A 17714-nucleotide genomic window follows, 5' to 3' on the forward strand; every position below is an offset into this window, starting at 1 on the left:
GGGCTGGAACTTCTCCAGCGTTAGCACTGCAAGGCCCACATCCTGGGACTGTCCATGTTTTGAAGTTGAAAGAGAGGCATCCCTGGAACCCTCTCTTCCCAGAAAAATGAGGGTGACTGGTCACCTCAGTGTTAAATTGGCTCAGCGGACATCAAGAGAGGGAGAGAGATTAACCACCACCCTCAAAATGGAGCAAGTAATAAAATTCAATGTACCACTTTAAGAGATCATGGCAGCCGAGCCAAGGAAGATCAGATAGCCGTGGTCCATTCTAGGCTGGTCTTAGCATCTTGGGAGCATGGGCTTCAGTACTGCGGCAACATGTGGAAAAAAAGGAACCCAGAGCATTTTTGAGAGTATTGATACTAGGATGGCCAAAGAACTGTCAAAGGGACCAAGAATGTCTAGCCTAGAGACACTTGGACTGTGACAGCTGCCTTCAAAATAATGTAAGGCCTGTCATACAAAAGAGGAATTATCTCCTGTCCTATGGCTCCAGGGAAAAGACCTAGGATCAGTAGATACCAAGTCTGAACAAAGAGATAAGGTTACCAAAGACCTGCCTCCTTGGTTGGTGAGAGCTCCTCCCACCCACACCTCAGAAATGGCAGTGTTCAGAAAAGGAGGATACCGCTTGCCAGGAACAAGGGCAAGGATTCGGGAATTCCAGTAGGGGCTGGGCCACAAACACAAACTTCCCTTCCAGCACTGGGACATAGTAAGTCAGGGTTCTTAGAGATTTCGTCTCCTTTCTCTGATTGGCAGTGTCATCTTCTCTAAAACCCCTGCCTCACTTGTTCCCCTCCTTCTCTTCCAATGGTGATTCCCATAAACCAAGGCAAAGACTATGAATGAGAGATCAGAAAAGCATGCTAGAGTCTAGAAAACAAGACAAATGACTCTGGGGTGCCACATATACAAGATCCTTTGGGCTTTCCTCTGAGGTCTGCTTCCCCTGGCCCAGGACTTTTATTATTTTAATAAGCCTTAATCGTGAAGTGCTATGAAATAATGCATGCCAGTCCATTTGTATTGTGGGAGATAATGGGGAGCCTAGACAAAAGGGAGGCTGCTAAGGTTTGCTGAAGGAGGAGAGGCAGGAAAAGGAAGGGCAGGGTTGGGGCTTGCTTTCTGGGTGGAGGGTAACTTGCTTATTGCCACCTGTACCTCCCGCCCTATCCCCCAACCAGGGATAAATTTAAGGACAAGTCAGCATCTTCAAGGGTGACAGAGGGGTGCCCCCTGGAAAAATCAGCTGGTATGATTCTCAGAGCTCTTGTGTGGTTTTCTCCATCACCTCTGTGACATTAAGCCTTTCTCTTTCTCATTCTTTCTCTAGCCAAAGGGGTTTCGGCGATACTACAGCTCCCCCTTGCTCATTCATGAACAGTTTGGATGCATTAAAGAAGTTATGCCCATCGGTGAGTTGGGACGCTGATGAGTTGAGTTGGTTTTGGGCAGCAGTGTCAGCCTTAATAGCTGTTACTCTTCTCTCTTGGGACTGCAGACCCAAAGGGCTATGTTTGTGCATCTCTCTGGTGGCTGATTGCGCTATGATTGTTTGCTTTGCTGGAGAGGATATTTAAGGAGGAGCAAATTCTCTCCCCGATGAAGCTTGAAAAACACCCAAGTCCCAAAGGCTGCTGATATGCTATTCCAGCCATCAGCAGCTTGGCAGAGTGGGAAGAACGTAGAGCCTAGCATCCCACACACCTGGCTCGGAGCCCAGCTTCCCCACTGACCCACTAACTGTGTGTCTGGACAAGTTACTCATCCTGTCAGACCCTACAAGTGAAGAAAACCAAAAGCTGCTTTTCCTAATTGTTGCAAAAAAACAAACAAACAAGCAAAAACCATAAATTATAGACCAATGCTTGGAAGGAACTCTGAATATCAGTTTTTCTTTAATGAGGACCAAAAAATGTCTTATATTTATAGATATTTCTGGCTTCAGTTTATTCTTTAACAATATCTTTCAGTTTATTTCTACTTTTCTTTCCCTCTGTCTGTGAGAATCTCTACATATTTTTGCCTTTGGAGGGGGGCAAGTTTTAAACTTAGAAAGCTTTTAAACAGAAATTCACAAGACCTGGTAATGTCAAATTCCTTCAAAAACACTTGCCTCCTACAACAAACTTTAAGTCTTGCTTAAGGCTTTGAACCTTGGTGAGTAGAACCTCACACTAGGAGAAATAAAGCTGGTGTCTGGGAATAAGCTTGATATTGGAGTCCTGAGGCTGGATAACAAAAGAGGAAAACCAATAAATCAGGAAGCATCTGGGAGCAGAGAGTTCTGGGTGTAAGTGGTCGGTGCACCGGAAGGACATGGTCGATGGGCACATATTGTGGGGGGCCCATCTGCCCAATGAGCTTGACCACACACAGCTCCTTTTTTTCCCAGGGGTTACTAGTGAGCTGGCACAGAACCTTCTTCTTAAGTGCTGTTGATCCATAAGGTATGATAAATGCTTGGCTGCCCTCCTGATGGTGAATGGAGGAAACCCGTCACTCAGACGACCTTTCTTTTCCATTGCAGCCTGTGGCAATAAGGTGGACCCTGTCTATGAGACCCTCCGCTTCGGCACCTCCCTGGCCCAGAGGACGAAGAAGGGCAGCTCCGGCAGTGGCTCTGAATCACCTCACAGAACCTCTGTAATTATCCTCTTCCTCCCTCAGTCCACCTGCAGTGCTCTGGGGAGGGCAGACCCCAGGCACAGCAGCGCAAGGGGGTCCCCATAAATGTATCATGAGGACAGGTCTTTGAGAGTCAGGCAGCCTCTGAAGGGAAATCCCAGGTGCCTTGGGCCACTAAAGGTTAACTTCCTGTTTGTGGCCAACACCCAGGGATCATTGTACTTTTGCCCTCAAAGACTATGTTCTTGGTTTCATGCACCTCGATTCTCCATGTACTTCCCCTCCCTCCCCTCCCACCAATACCCGATGGCATGGCAGTCAACAGAGAGAAAGGTTCACCCAAACAATGGCAGAAGCAGGGAAGTCCCAGCTGTGGCCATTTCTCCTTCCGGCTACATCCCAGTTCAATACAGCTCTTTCTCACATTTTCTCATTCTTTTCTCTCAGAGACAAGGTACTCTTCTTGCTTTCATACAAAAGCTGCCCTCCCCAGAGGCGCTGGACTGGTGACTTAACAGGGTCTGTTTCCAAGGGACACTCACCCTCCCAGACACCTCTCCCACATGTTTTTTGTTCTAAAATGATTACCCATGGCTCTCCTTGACATGCTGTCATCATTCTGTTTCTGGTGGTCCCAACCAGAATTTCTATAAATGCCCCAGGATGCCACACGACTCTGCCGTTCATGCTGAAGGCCACCATCTGTCCTGCAGAGACAAGGACCTTCCAGCCAATGTTGCCAACTAGGATGGCTCGCACCCAGTTACTGGTTCCATTGTTGCCACCCATGTTAAAATGGGATTTCAAAGCAAGGCACAGATGAGCCGCCAGGTGGTCTGCCCAGCTGGGTCCTGTCAACATCAAGTGATTAGGGTGGATCATGGGAGAAGGAGGGGTGCGTACCCATCGGAGGGGTTCTCGAGCTGAGTGAAAGCAGCTCCCTCAATGGGTGCAGGTCAGTCTACAGGATAACTGAGATTATAGGCTGTAGGCAGGTGTGTAGGTCAGGTGGGTGAGTAGGTAGATTTGAAAGTCTTCTGATTGATGCCCCATTATTATCCTAGATGCCACCTTTTTTAAAGATTTTATTTATTTATTTGAGAGAGAGAGATAGCGTGAGCAGGGGGGAGAGAGAGGCAGACTCCCTGTTGAGCAGGGAGCCTAGCATGGGCCTCTTGTTCCCAGGACCCTGAGATCATGACCTGAGCTGAAGGCAGAAGCTTAACTGACTGAGCCACCCAGATGCCCCCAGAGGCCATTTTACATTCACCAAAAACCCTGTTCTTCATGCATCCCACCAACTTCTAAGAAGGAAGAACCAAAACTTGTGGTACACTTATTCCTTGCTGCCCCTAAAAGTGATGTCAGTTTTACTCTCAGTTTGCAGTTAGCAAACATGAATTAAGTGCCTACAGTCCACCAGCGTAGAGGACACAGACGAAGGGGAGGACATGACTTCTTACCCTCCGAATTCACCACTTATTTCAGAAGACCAAAACAATAGAGCGCAAAGCAGATGGTGACAGCATTGTCTGACACTTTTTAAGGAACATATTTTATGTCTTGTACTATTTTTATTATGAATCGGAACATAGCATACACATTATGAGTATTATAATAGCTATGTTATAGGAGCACTGCAGGATTTCAGAGTAAAGAGGGAAACAGTTTCAGTAGACATTGCTCTCAAAGCAGTGCAGGTATAAGCTGGGACATTTTAAGGTATCTGATCCTGGTGATCTCCCTAGGAGGCTATACATCAAATTGGCAATCCTGATGATAATATTGGGTCTGGTGATGTGGGTTAGATGACAGTAAGAGTATAAGTAATTTTCTAGCACAAAGCCTGGCACTCAATAAATGAAATTTGCTGATGTTTTATTTCGATTAAGCATTGAGCCCTTGGCTGGGCTTTCTTTGAGTTTGAGTTATGAAGAAGTGAAACAAGGGTGTGATCCATTAGAAAGGTAAATACATTCTCTGAGAAGGACATTTCCCTGGCCATTCCTTACTGGGGCCCATTCTTGGGCTCTGTAAGAGGCTGGACCCGCTCCAGGGTTCCACCCTGCTGTCCTCTTCAACCATTCTCCTCTCATGTGTCCTTCAGTCGCTCCTTAAGTCAGGGATGTTCCCAGATCTCTACTTTGGTTTGGCCTTCATGTGCTACTGGTTCTTCACGATCATCTCATTCACAGTCCTTTGGTCCAGCCATCATGCCCAAGATGATGACTCCTTAGATACTTCTAGTCCTAACCTTCAGATGGGTCCTAACCTCCAGCAGGTCCTTGCTCTAATGGTGCTCCACTGATGATTGGGTCCTCTAACTGAGAACTCAGAAATGTAGGGGTGCCTGGGTGGCTCAGTCATTAGGCATCTGACTTTGGTTCAGGTCACAATCTCAGGGTTCTGGGATCAACCCCTGCATCGGGCTCCCTTCTCAGCAGGAAGCCTGCTTCTGTCTCTCCCACTCCCCCTGCTTGTGTTCCTTCTCTCGCTGTGTCTCTCTGTGTCAAATAAATAAGTAAAATCTTAAAATACAAAACCAACAAACAAACAAACAAACTCGGAAATGTGCATCAGAAGTGCCCTTTGTCTCTGCCTGCTGTGCTGGAGGTTTGAATCTCATCATCTCTCACCCAGACTATTTCAAAGGAATAGCTGTGTTCCCCTCTTCCTCTTGAGTCTTCTCTTATCATTCCCTCCAGAGTTATCATCATTTAAAGAACGACCTTTGCAGTTTTCCAAATCAAAAGTCTGTATTGACTTCCTTATGCCCAAAAGACATGTGAACTGTAGCATGGTGTGAGAGGCCTGTCACTGCCCTAAAGATCCACCTTCCCTTGAACACACCAAGCTCTTGGCATCTTTGTACCTTAGGACATGCTGTTCCCCCAGCTGATGTTCTTTAAGACCAGCTTTTTTTTTTTTACACAAACCAGGAAGAGTTCTCAGACTCCCCCAAGCACAATGGTTGCTCCTCTCACAGGCCTTCAGAAAATCCTTTTCTTACAGGGTAGGGACAATTGCAGCATAATTTTCTGCTCTCTTTCCTGTACTAGGTACTGAGTGGCTATACAGCGGGGCCCTGTTCCCTGTTCATCTCATTATACCAGGGTCTAGCACCTCATGCTCAAAAAGTGCTCAAAGAGTGAGGAAAAGTATCAGGGATTCTTAAAGACTGACCTCGGAACCCTCAAAATCGACCTGACCTTTTGATGTTTCTGCCCCCAGTAACATGCACACTTTGTAGCTCTCTGGACTGCCATATTCTGCCCAGTAGCTGGGTCTTGCCCCCATCTTGTTTCTACCTCTATACAGACAGCATCTCTTTTGGGTCTGGGTTGGGGTGTCCCTTCTGTGGACACCCACAACAACCAACTCATCAATCATAGTGATTTGCAGATTCCTTGGTATTTTTTCACTTTTGTGTTTCACTTTTCCCTCTCTCCTTTAGTTTCCTCCCCAACTAGATGAAGCTGCTCAAACACAAGGACTCTTGGTTCCCTTCTTCTCTCTGTTGTTTTACACTAGTGATTCTCAAATGTTGGTGGGGATCTGGATCCACGGAAGGGCTTTATAAAGACAGAAAGCTCCCTGTCCTACTAAGAGTTGGGCATCTGTGTACTTGATTACCCCTCCAGGTGATTCTGATACCCACCGAAGTTTGAGAACCTCTGATCTGTAGAGCATGTCCTTAAACCCATTTACCATGTTAGGTCTTCTTCCGTAGGAGTGTGAGGAGGGCCATTGTTTCCCCCAAGGCCACACAGTGATGGCTGTCAACCTGTAGCCATCACCTCTTACAGATCAAGACTTTCTGCCAAAAAGAAGAACAGACTGCTCTGGTCACTTGCCCTGTATGCTGAATGGGCCTTTCTCATGTCACTGGGGAGAGCTGGTCTATACCCTCATCTCCTCCAGTGCCTACATCTCCCATGCTTGTCTGAGGACAGCATTCGGGGGAAGGCCAATGAAAGCCAGCCTGGGCAGGCAAGAATAAAGAGGGGGCTCCCCGGGGATGGCCCTCAGGTACACATCCCGGCAGCAGATAGCTGGCCCTGCATCCGGGGCTGTGGTGACCCCACGATGAGGAGACGTCCTCAGACCCTCTGTGGCAGGCAATGACCATGTTAGCCTCCATGGTTTGTTCTCACGTAGAAGTAGCAAGAATGTCAGAGAGACAAATTAAGGATGTCCAGTTTGCTTTTCTGTCTGAAATGGTTTTGTTTCTAGCCATGACTGGCTCTGACAGACTGGTTCTCAGGGCGGAAGACACGGTTTTCTGAATGTCAATAAGGTATCCATTCATCACAGTCCATTTAAACTTCCTGACACTGGTTCTATCAGTAAATATTCTCGGAATTGTGCTCTGTGAAGGCATTGTTCTCAGGGCTGTGGGGAGACAAACACAAATCAAATTGTCCTTAAATATCTGTCACTTCACTCTTTCCCCAGAGTCCCTCTTGCTTCAATGAAGAAAACAGAAACAATTGATTGGTACTTGAAAATGCTTTGGCTTCCTCCCTGCAGGGGCAGATGGTAATGAACTTCAGCCACTTGCCATTCTTGCAGTTTTGTTATGTCCTAAAGCTAACATATTCCCACACAGCAAACTCTGCTCTACACATTTATTTTCTTACAGGGCTGTGGGGCCATTGGCTTTACATTGTCGGGCAGTCACCACCTGGCTGTTTCTAAATCATTATGTTTCTTTTAATGTGTTTTCAAATATTCTGGAATATAAAAGGTTGGATGGCTTTGGGAAGAAACTAAAAATTTTGGGAAGAAATTCAAAAACTTTCTGGGAGTGGTTTGACCAGTTTGGGAATAATCTTCAGTTTCCTAAGATTAAATTAACATAATAATAGCAACTTTTGTTCAGAAATAGCCAGCTTCAAAGGAGCAGGGTATGAGTGACCTAGAGATCCTGTGACTTTTTTTTCCCCTTCTTTCCGATGTATCATGCAAGTGAGAATGGCTGGGGAAAATCTTTAAGCCGGATTATATCAAAAATCAGCCTCTCAAGGGTCGTGCTAAAATGCTCTGAGCTGACTGGGAGGGCTAGAGGGCTGGGAAGGCAAACTTGTTCCTCTGAAATAAGATGTAAGCAAATTGTTTTCAAAATGTGACCCACAGCACCTTGGCGGCTCAGTCGTTAAACGTCTGCCTTCGGCTCTGGTCATGATCCCAGGGTGGTGGGATCAAGCCCCACATTGGGCTCCCTGCTTGGCAGGAAGCCTGCTTCTCCCTCTCCTACTCCCCCTGCTTGTATTCCCTCTCTCCCTGTGTCTCTCTCCATCAAATAAATAAATAAAATCTTTTTAAAAAATAATGTGATCCTCTTCGGAGGCCCCCTAAATTCCTCTTCCAAAGAGATGGGGGCCAACCAGATGAAAGCCGGGGCATCTGGCCATTTGATAGACGCAATCAGGGGTATGCTGATAAATGTTTAACTACCAACTGGGGCTGGACCCTGATATGCAGCATTTGCCAATTTCTATGGTGTAAGTAGTCCCACGCAGGCCTGTTTCACTCTCCCATTATGAAGGCCATCAAAGCTCTCACCAGCCCGCATGAGCCCTTCCAGCACACCGTTGGAAGAAGCTCAGTCACATGAGCTCTGAAGAAAGCACCTGAGGTTCAAACCCCAGTTCTGGCACTTAGTGGCCATGGGACCTCAAGAAGGACTACTGATTTTTCCCTGGGAGTGGAAAAGTATGCCTGTCACAGGATTACTGTGAAGAATAAACAGATACATATATGGTACATAAAACAGCACATGATAAATGATCAGGAACCATCAGCCATTTAGAGTAATGATGTTATTTCTGTAACTGAAGCAGAAGAATGGCTGTGGCTTATCCTATTAAACGAAAAGAAAAGGCAGACAGAGTAAGAATTACGTAAATAATTATGCAGCCGGGGAAACGACATTTAACTCATACCTAGGTCATGCACCCCTCGATGCTGCATCTTGTTCTCTATAGTCAATACAAGTCTTCCTCAACTTGTAATGGGGTTACATCCTAATAAACTCATCGTAAGTTCAAACTATCTGAAGTCAAAAATGCGTTTGCTACTGCTGCCCTCGAAAACATCGTAGCTCAGCCTGGCCTAACTCAAATGTGCTCAGAACACTTGCATTCCCCTATGATTGGGCACAATCATCTAGCAGAAAGCCTATTTGATAACAAAGTGTTGACTCTCTCATGTCATTGATTGAAACTGTGCTGAAAGTGACAAACAATGGCTTCATGGACGCTGCCTTCGTGATCGTGGGACTGACCCAAAGCCCCGGGTGCCGCTCAGCATCCTCTGGGGATAAACTCCCATGTAACTCCAGCCCGGAAAAAGATCCAAACGCAAAATTCGATGTAGCTTCTACTGATGTGTTTTGTAAAGTCAAAAAAATTTTTAAAAAAAATCAGAAGGAGACCATCTATATTTATTTATTTTTTTATTGTGTTATGTTAGTCACCATACAGTACATCATTAGTTTTCAATGCAAGGTTCCAAGATTCATCGTTTATGTACAACACACAGTGCTCCATGCAATACGTACCCTCCTTAATATCCACCAACAGGCTCTCCCCATCCCCTCACCCCCCTCCCCTCTAAAACCCTCAGTTTGTTTCTCAGAGTCCACAGTCTCTCATGGTTTTTCTCCCCTTCTGATTTCCCCCAATTCACTTTTCCTTTCCTTTACCTTGTACCAGTTAGAATGGCAAAGATTAACAAGACAGAAAACAACAAATGATGGAGGGGATATGGAAAAAGAGGAACCCTCTTATACCGTTGGTGGGAATGCAAGCTGGTGCAGCCACTTTGGAAAGCAGTGTGGAGGTTCCTCAAAAAATTAAAAATAGAGGTACCCTATGACCCATCAATTGCATTACTGGGTATTTACCTTAAAGATACAGATGTAGTGAAAAGAAGGGCCATCTGTAATGTTCATAGCAGCAATGGCCATAGTCGCCAAACTGTAGAAAGAACCAAGATGTCCTTCAACAGATGAATGGTTAAAGAGGATATGGTCCATATATACAATGGAATATCACTCAGCCATCAGAAAGGATGAATACCCAACTTTTGCATCAACATGGATGGGACTGGAGGAGATTATGCTTAGGGACCATCTATATTTAAAACTTACCTCTAAAAGAGCTCTAGTGTCAGTGAGAATTTACATGACAGGGTACGGGCATGAATTCTGATTTCTCTCTGTTGTGTGTCCCTGGGCGTCTAGAAATTCATTTTACACTCACTGAGTGCCGCTCATGCGCCCCCTGCTGCCCCCTGAGCCTGCAGACAGACACACTGGAAGGGAGCCACCGCCCCCATGAGGAGACACACAGCCTCTCTGAAGTGAGCCAGACCACAGCATGATTGGGTTCCTCAGACAGTGTCAGGCAAATTCTAGCTTAATTCTACTGACATTGAATTCTACTGACATTGAATTTCTCTGCTCAGTTGGCCCACTGAAAGGGTTTTGCTCATTTCATGTCGCTCCCTCTGTTTTCTAAGACTTCAGATCTTGTGGAGGTTCCTGAAGAAGTTGATGGGCCAGGAGGAGGATATGACCCACGGAAACGCAGCAACAGTGGTGAGTGCATGAGCCCGGAAGCAGGCATCGCCGCAGCAGGGATGTGAAAGGCCTTGCCCCGCCCAGTCCGCAGCCAGGGAGCGTTGACTTCCAGTTCTTTTCTTTCTGTCCTAGCTCTGAAATTCATTCTGAGCAAATGTACAGTATTCTCGAGGGAAACTAGGCCTAATTCCTGGTGGATCTCCCTGATTTGACCGCAAAATTCCCTGAGTTCTCACCCCTTTTTGGACTTGGCTACACTGGGGTCTAGGAGTCACTTCTGGACCTTTTTGTCAATACATCATTTCCCTCACTGACCTACATTAGATTAGCAAACGGTTCTGGAAAGAAGCCACTCCCCACTACAGCTGAAGTACCCCAGAGCAGGTGGGTGGTGGTAAGTAGGGACCTCCCGCAGGGCTCCTCCCAGCACGGATAACTGACACTCAAAAACTGATCTGTATGATGGAGCCAAACACTCTTGCCTAATGTTATTTAATTTTCTCATAGCTTAGGCCCTTGCTACGATAATTTCTAGAATTTTTATTGAATGCTAACTACATGCTGTTGCTTGCTAACGTTAAGAAAGAACAGCCTCTTAAACCAGAGTTTAAAGACACAACCAACCCCTTATGGAGGAATCTTGCCAAGCCTCTCTGACATCAGCAACTACTTAACCACACTCATTTATGCAAAAGGTATTTATGAAGTATTTACTATGAACAGCAAAATGATACGAGTCATTAGGCTGTCCTCAGGTCCGCTCATAACCTAGCCAAGGGGTAGGTTCTGATTCGAGTTGCTGACCTGGTCTGAATGTATTCTCCTGGCAGAAGTTATCCCTGCATCAGAGGTGTGGGGATGTGGCACGTTGGGTAGATTTTCCACTCAACTGGTCACCTCTGCCCTTCCAGACTGGAAGCAGAAGTTCTGCATTCAGTACCCCAGAGCTGCTTTCGCAGCAACTGTCTTGTAAGGCATCTCTTCCATTTCCCTAGCTCTAGGAGCTCATTTATGTGTCTTCTCTAGTTAGGGCAGTGTCTCTGTGATTCCGCATGAGAATCCTCTGTGATTCTCCTTCCTAAATAAGCATCAGTGTTCACCAGGCACCCCCCCTTGCCAAGCCCACTCACATCTGCTAGAGCGCACTGTTAGGCAAAGGATTCTTTGGCATCATCTGGGGAAAGCTGCACTTTTAGATCAATGCAAACATTCACTGAGCACTTAGCAGTGCCATTAGACGAATTAGAGTGCTGGCTGCCAGGGGAACCTCACAGCAGGGCAGTAATGCCACAGGGCCCCCCAGCCCATGTCTGTCTAGCCCTACAGATACGTTAACTGAGTTTGGTCAGAATTCGTCAGCATCTGAGCACAAACTTATCAGACATGGGTGTTCAACCAGACCTTCATGTTAACACTTCAAGCGTGGTTGTCTGTGCAGTCCTCTGAGTCTGCCTTCTGCCTTCTGCCTGCACCCTTCCCTTCACCCAACTGCTGATGGTCGGCTCATGACTACCTGCAGGGTTACATTTGGTCCTCAGCCCCTCCTTGCTCTGGAGACTGACCACTGGGCTTCCCTCGGTGGTCACATGGCCTCAAAGCAGTGACCTTGATCTCCCGGCATCCATCTCTTCATCTCTGAAATGAAGGATGTGATCATACTGAATCCATAAGGTGTTGTTATCATTCAGTGAAATAATGAATGTAAAGGCTCTCCGTACACTGATGACTCTGAAACTTCAGCCCCCTTTGCTGCCTCCAGACGCCTGCCGCCCACTGGACGTGGCGATCTGAATGGGGAGTAGACTTCGTGAAGTTAACAGACCTAAACTGGATTCTTGACTTGCTCACCCACCGACCCACCCGCCACAACCTGCTCTTCCCCCATTGTCCCTACTCAGTAAATAGGAGCTCTGTTCTGTTAGTCAGTCTTACTCCAGGTCAGAACTTTTGGTATCAGACTTGACTCCCCCTTCTTCTCATGTCTTGTAAATCTTACTTTCTGCTCTTCAAAATCATTCCCAGCATGTGCCCACCACTCATCTCCCTGCCTCAGGCATCCTGACCAGCAGTTTTGGTGCTCTTGCTCACCTCTTCCTCAGTAGCTAAAGTCTCTGTTTGCCTTGGAGATTTCTTTATGCAAAAAGTGGTCTTCAATAAGTTTTTATAATGTGAAGGAGCTATATTAGGGAATCATCAAAGTGAAGCACGTTTCCTTCTAATAAACCCATCATGAGGTCATCAGGTGTCAGAGGCACAACCCAGAGCCTCCCCATTCTCAAGTGTGGCCCATGGACAAGCATCCTGGACATCCCAAGAGAAGTTGTTAGAAATGAAAAACCTCAGGCCTTTCCAGAACTGCAGAAGCAGTGTTTGCATATTAATCTTATTAAAGTTCAAGAAACAGGATGAGAAGTCATCTAGTCCAACTCCCTCCCTTCCAATACATACAACACAGACACATATGTATGGATAAGGAAACTGAGGCACGGAGTAATACACTCAAAGACACAAAGTTGAATATTTGCTATTTCTTTTATGTTAAGAGGCATTTTTAGAGCCTAATTCAAAGAAATCTGTTGAAAGAACTTCACAAGCAATAAACCTCTATAAAGCTTTGGGGATCTATTAACTATTCCTTTGATCAGCAATAGCTTTCTTTACAATGCACCCTTGGAAGCTGGAGGGATTAATTATACAGCAGTTTGCTTCAAAACATGTTCTTGTGATTGGACTTAATCCCCTGTCCACGCAATTTGGGAAACAACGCAGAGAAAACACCCTGCCTTTGTGTCCAGGCTCCCACTGGTCTCCCCACAGTCATGGCATGGAGGGTCCTAGCCTTTCAGAAGTAGCACTTGGCTTCCAGTCACAAGCTGTTCTGCATGACATGTTTCGTTTATGTTCTAAAAATTACACAGTGCATACAGATGTTATTTCTAACAGCTAGGTGTCAGGTCAAAATCCTTGAGGAAGATTTCCAAAGGCTCCTTGAAAGAGGATACAAGTCATACTCCTTTCTTTCTTACCAAGTGTGCACTCTCTGTTTTCTTTCTCATGAAAGATGCTGGGCTGCTCTATCTGTTTCTGGTTGTTGTTTTCAACACTATTTGTGGATGCATCAGAAACTTAGAGGGAAGAGTTGTTGGTCTTCATCTTTGGCCAGAAACTCCACTTGAAACTATGTGGTGAGCAAAGGGAGAAGTAAAAGCTAGGTTGCCTATTGCAGCTTAAAATGCCAAATAATGACATTATTGGCTGCCTTCAATAATTGCATTTCAGTATGACTCTATGTGATTATAACTTTCCTGGAAGAGAAGCAGAGGGAAAAGAACATAAGTAAGACAAATTCCTAGAAATATTCTTCAAAAAGAACTGGGTTAATCACATCCACTGGAGAATATTTTGAAGCCCAATGATACCTTACTTTTCACTGAAGCAAAGAAATTTTGCCCAGAAAGGAAAAAGGAAGCTAGGATTTGGAAAATTTTAACATGCACTGATTTTATATCCCACATTTTGATATGTCACCCAGAAAATGAAGCAAATATTTTAATGTCTTCTTCAACAGATACCCTAATATCTAGATGTCTCATATCTAAAGCAAGTAAAGGTCTTTTTAAAAGCATAGAGGACTCTCTTTCCTTAGAGAAGTTTTTTTTTTTCCACTTTAGCACACCTAAAATTGCTGGGGAAAAGAATTTAAAAAAAAAAAAAAACCTCCAGTTAATGCATGGCTGAGCTGGAAGCAAAATAAGACAATTCCTTGGGGTCTAGAAATGACAATAAAGCATGAATCCAGAGACATAAGCAGGTGAGGGCCATTGTTTATTCTGCACATCACTGGGGCCTCAGATGGGAAGAATAAGCCCCAGGTATGGTCAGTAGAGAGCAAGACCTGGCAAGCAGGCATAGTAATAGGTACAATGAGAGGCCCTTTGGGAAAAAGCTGATACCCCAAAAGGCACCTTTAGTGGCACTAGGAAAAATGAATGTCCTGCAGAGAAATTTAGTAAAGAAAAATGTTATATTGGCCTTAACTCAAGTGGGGAAGAAAAGAAAGAAATGAAATAGGAGCAGAGAGGAAGGAAAAGAAAAAGCAAAGGAGGGAAGAAACTCTTCTTACTTGGATTTAGGGCCTGAATTCATACTACCTCTGTGGACAAAGTAAAATAATATAAAATTTTAGATGAATTTATTTAAAGTGGACTTGTTGGATAAATGCATAGGCATTTGCCAGAAGTAATACAAATGGCCTCTGGAGAAAGAGAATTTAAACCCAGACCTCAGACGTTTCCACAAATTAACTTTCCAAGGACATGAACTAAACATTGAAATAAGCCAAATAAACAAGAAAATGAGCTAGCATGTGTAAGAGTTAGTCAAAGCCCACCTTTTTTATGATCAGACTTTAGAAACTGTATACGTTAGAATTATCAAATAAAGAAATATCTAATTGTATAGTTAGATATATTTAAAGATACAAAAAGTGGACTAGCACATATAACAAAAGAGTAAGACACTATCAAAGTTGAACAGGCAAATTTTAAGAAAACCAAACAGAACTTTTAGAAATTAAAAAAAGAAGAAGAGGGGTGCCTGGATGGCTCAGTCCTTAAGCATCTGCCTTCAGTTCAGGTCAAGATCCCAGGGTCCTGGGATTAAGCCCCTCATCAGGGTCCCTGCTCAACAGGAAGCCTGCTCTCAAACTCCCCCTGTTTGTGTTCCTTTTCTTGTTGTGTGTGTCTTTCTCTCAATAAACAAATAAAACCTTAAAAAAAAAAGAAGAAGAAGAAATTTGATTGTTGGATTTAATAGCATATTGGATATAACTGAAGAGAGAATTAGTGGTACGGAATACACAGGCAAAGAATTTTCTTACAGTAAAGCCAGGGAGACAAAGCAATAGAATTCATGACAGTGAAAGAGACACAGAAGATGAGCAGGAAAGTCCAGCCTGCATCTAAATGACACTTAAAAGGTACATAATGAGAGAATGGGGGAGAGATAATATTCAAGAATATAGTGGCTAATATGTTTCAAGATTGATTAAAGACACCATTCCTCAAATTCAGAAATTTATACTTAGACCCATCTTTGCAAAACTGCAGTTACAAATGTTAAATGCAAAACGAAAGACAGATTACCTGCAGAAGAATGAAAACTAGAAAGACAACTCTTTCTTGTAAGTGACAAGAGAACCAAGTAACAGTAGAACAATACGTTCAGTAATCAAAAGGAAAAGCAAGTCTTAAAATAGAACTGTAAATGGAGCAAAAGCAAAACTTTCAAGAATATATATTCAGACAAACACTGTGTCTACAGTGCAGTGAAGAAAGAGCCACTCAAGAAATTTTGAAAGGATGTAGTTCAGAGAGGAAAGTATGACCTCCAAGGAAGCACCAAGAAGCAAGGAATGAAGCACAAAGAAAGAACCAAGTGAACATTGACTACATAAAAAGATAACAATGTCAGAAAAAAGTTGTTAATGAAACACTAACTGAAATACTGGATATTTAAGAAAGAAATGGACATTTAAAGGCTCTCATACTAATTGGAAGGAAATTAAAGATATTCTTTCACTTTAGATTTTATTAAGTTAACTATACCTCATAAAATTTTTAGAATAGCCACTAGAAGATTAAAAAATAGATTTAACCTTATAACTTTAAAGGAAGAAAGGAGAAAGAGTACAGAAGGAGAAGAAAAAGCATGGGAAATATGAGATAAATAGAAAATAAAAAATAAAATGCTAGAAGAGAATCTCAATTTATAAGTAATCAAAATTAATATAAATCAACTAAGCCCTAGATAAAAGAGTTTTACACACTGGATTATTTATGACTACTTATAACAATCTAAAACATAAAGATATAGAAAGTTTAAAAGTAAAAAAAAAAACATATAATTTAAAAGGCAAAAGAAAGATTGTATAACTGTATTAAAGTATGAAAAATGGACATTAAGATCAGAAAAGCATTACTAGAGAAAAAAACATCACTACATGACCATGTCCACATCAACAAAAGATATGAATCCTAAACTTGTGTTTACTTATTATATAGCCTCAAAGCGACAGGAACTCAAGGAGCAATTGATAGAAGTATTAGGGAAATTGACATACCCCTTCATAGTGAGAGGTTTTTAACATACCTCTGAAGTCATTAGAAAGCAGATGCATAAAAAGATTCAGGATTTAGAGGATTTGAGGACACATTTGACAATCCTAGTCTAATTGACTTAAAAAGAACACTCCATCTAACAAATGGAGAATTCACATTCTTTTAAAGGACACAGAACAATTTAAAAAACTTATCACTTGCTAGACCATAAATCAAGCTTCATAAATTTTCACAGAATTAATATTCTGTGAAAATTATAGCTAAATTGTGACTAGAATATTTTGCTTTAAAAGTATTCTATGGGCACCTGGCTGGTTTAGTTGGTTGAGCATCTGACTTTGGCTGGGGTCACGTCTTGGTATGCCACATCAGGCTCCCCACTGAGCCAGGAGTCTGCTTCTCTGTCTTCCTCTGCCCCTCTCTCTGCTCCTGCGTGTGTGCTCTTTCTCAAATACATAATCAAACCTTTAAAAAAATAAATAAAACTATTCTATTAAAAAATAAAAAGGCTGAAATTCATAACCTAAGCATCATATTTGAGAAATCAGAAAAGAGAAATAGAATAAGCCCCCAAAAAGCAATAGGAAGGCAATAAAAAGATAAGAGCAGAAATTATCAAATGACTAAGATAGGTCAATCAATCCTAAGAATGATTCTTAAAAAAAGGATTGCCTGGACAGCTCAGTTGGTTAAGCCTCTGACTCTTGGTTTTGGCTCAGGTCATGGTATCAGGGTCCTGAGACTGAGCCCCATGTCAAGTTCTGCACTCAGTGCAGAGTCTGCTTAAAGATTCCCTACCCTTCTGCTCTCCCCTGCTCACACGAGTATGCTTTCTTTCTCTCTCATAAATAAATCTTTATTTTAAAAGAAAGAAAGAAAGAAAACTCAAAATCACCAAGAATTTTTTTTTTTTTGAGAGAGAGAGAGGGCATGAGCAGGGAGAGAGAGAGTCTTAAGCAGGCTCCACACCCAGCCCAGAGGCCCATGAAGGGGCTCAATCTCATGACTATGAGATCAAGACCCTAGCTGAATTCAAGAGTCGAGTCACTTAAGCAGTTGAGCCACCCAGGCACCCCTACAATTACTAACAATATTTTTAAGCATAAATGAGATGAAGCAAAAGGTAATAATGAAAAAGGATGACTTTAACAGCGATTGAAAGAAAATAAAAGAATCCCATGACCAACTTCATGCCAATAAATTTTAAAACTTTTTTTTGAATGGGCACATACCATGAAAAGTATCAACGATCAAAACCTGACTCAAGAAGAAATAAAAAAATCTGAGAATTTGAATTTGCTTCTAGTCATGATAGAAACTGAATCAAGTATCTCAAATTCTGCATGGCGAAAATGCAGACAACTTTATGAGTAAAC

The 17714-nt window shown here is 43.3% G+C and overlaps 1 protein-coding gene across 1 annotated transcript in view; it reads left to right on the forward strand.

The window, feature by feature from the left end:
- STAC (SH3 and cysteine rich domain) overlaps positions 1-17714 on the forward strand; it is a 151701-nt gene that overhangs the window by 99825 nt on the left and 34162 nt on the right. The window contains exons 4-6 of the mRNA XM_082728578.1: positions 1340-1421; positions 2537-2652; positions 10159-10237. Coding sequence (XP_082584704.1) covers positions 1340-1421; positions 2537-2652; positions 10159-10237 — 277 coding nt within the window. The remainder of the gene's footprint in view (positions 1-1339; positions 1422-2536; positions 2653-10158; positions 10238-17714) is intronic.

Source organism: Mustela nivalis (genome assembly GCF_964662115.1).
Source record: "Mustela nivalis genome assembly, chromosome: 1".
NCBI lineage: Eukaryota > Metazoa > Chordata > Mammalia > Carnivora > Mustelidae > Mustela > Mustela nivalis.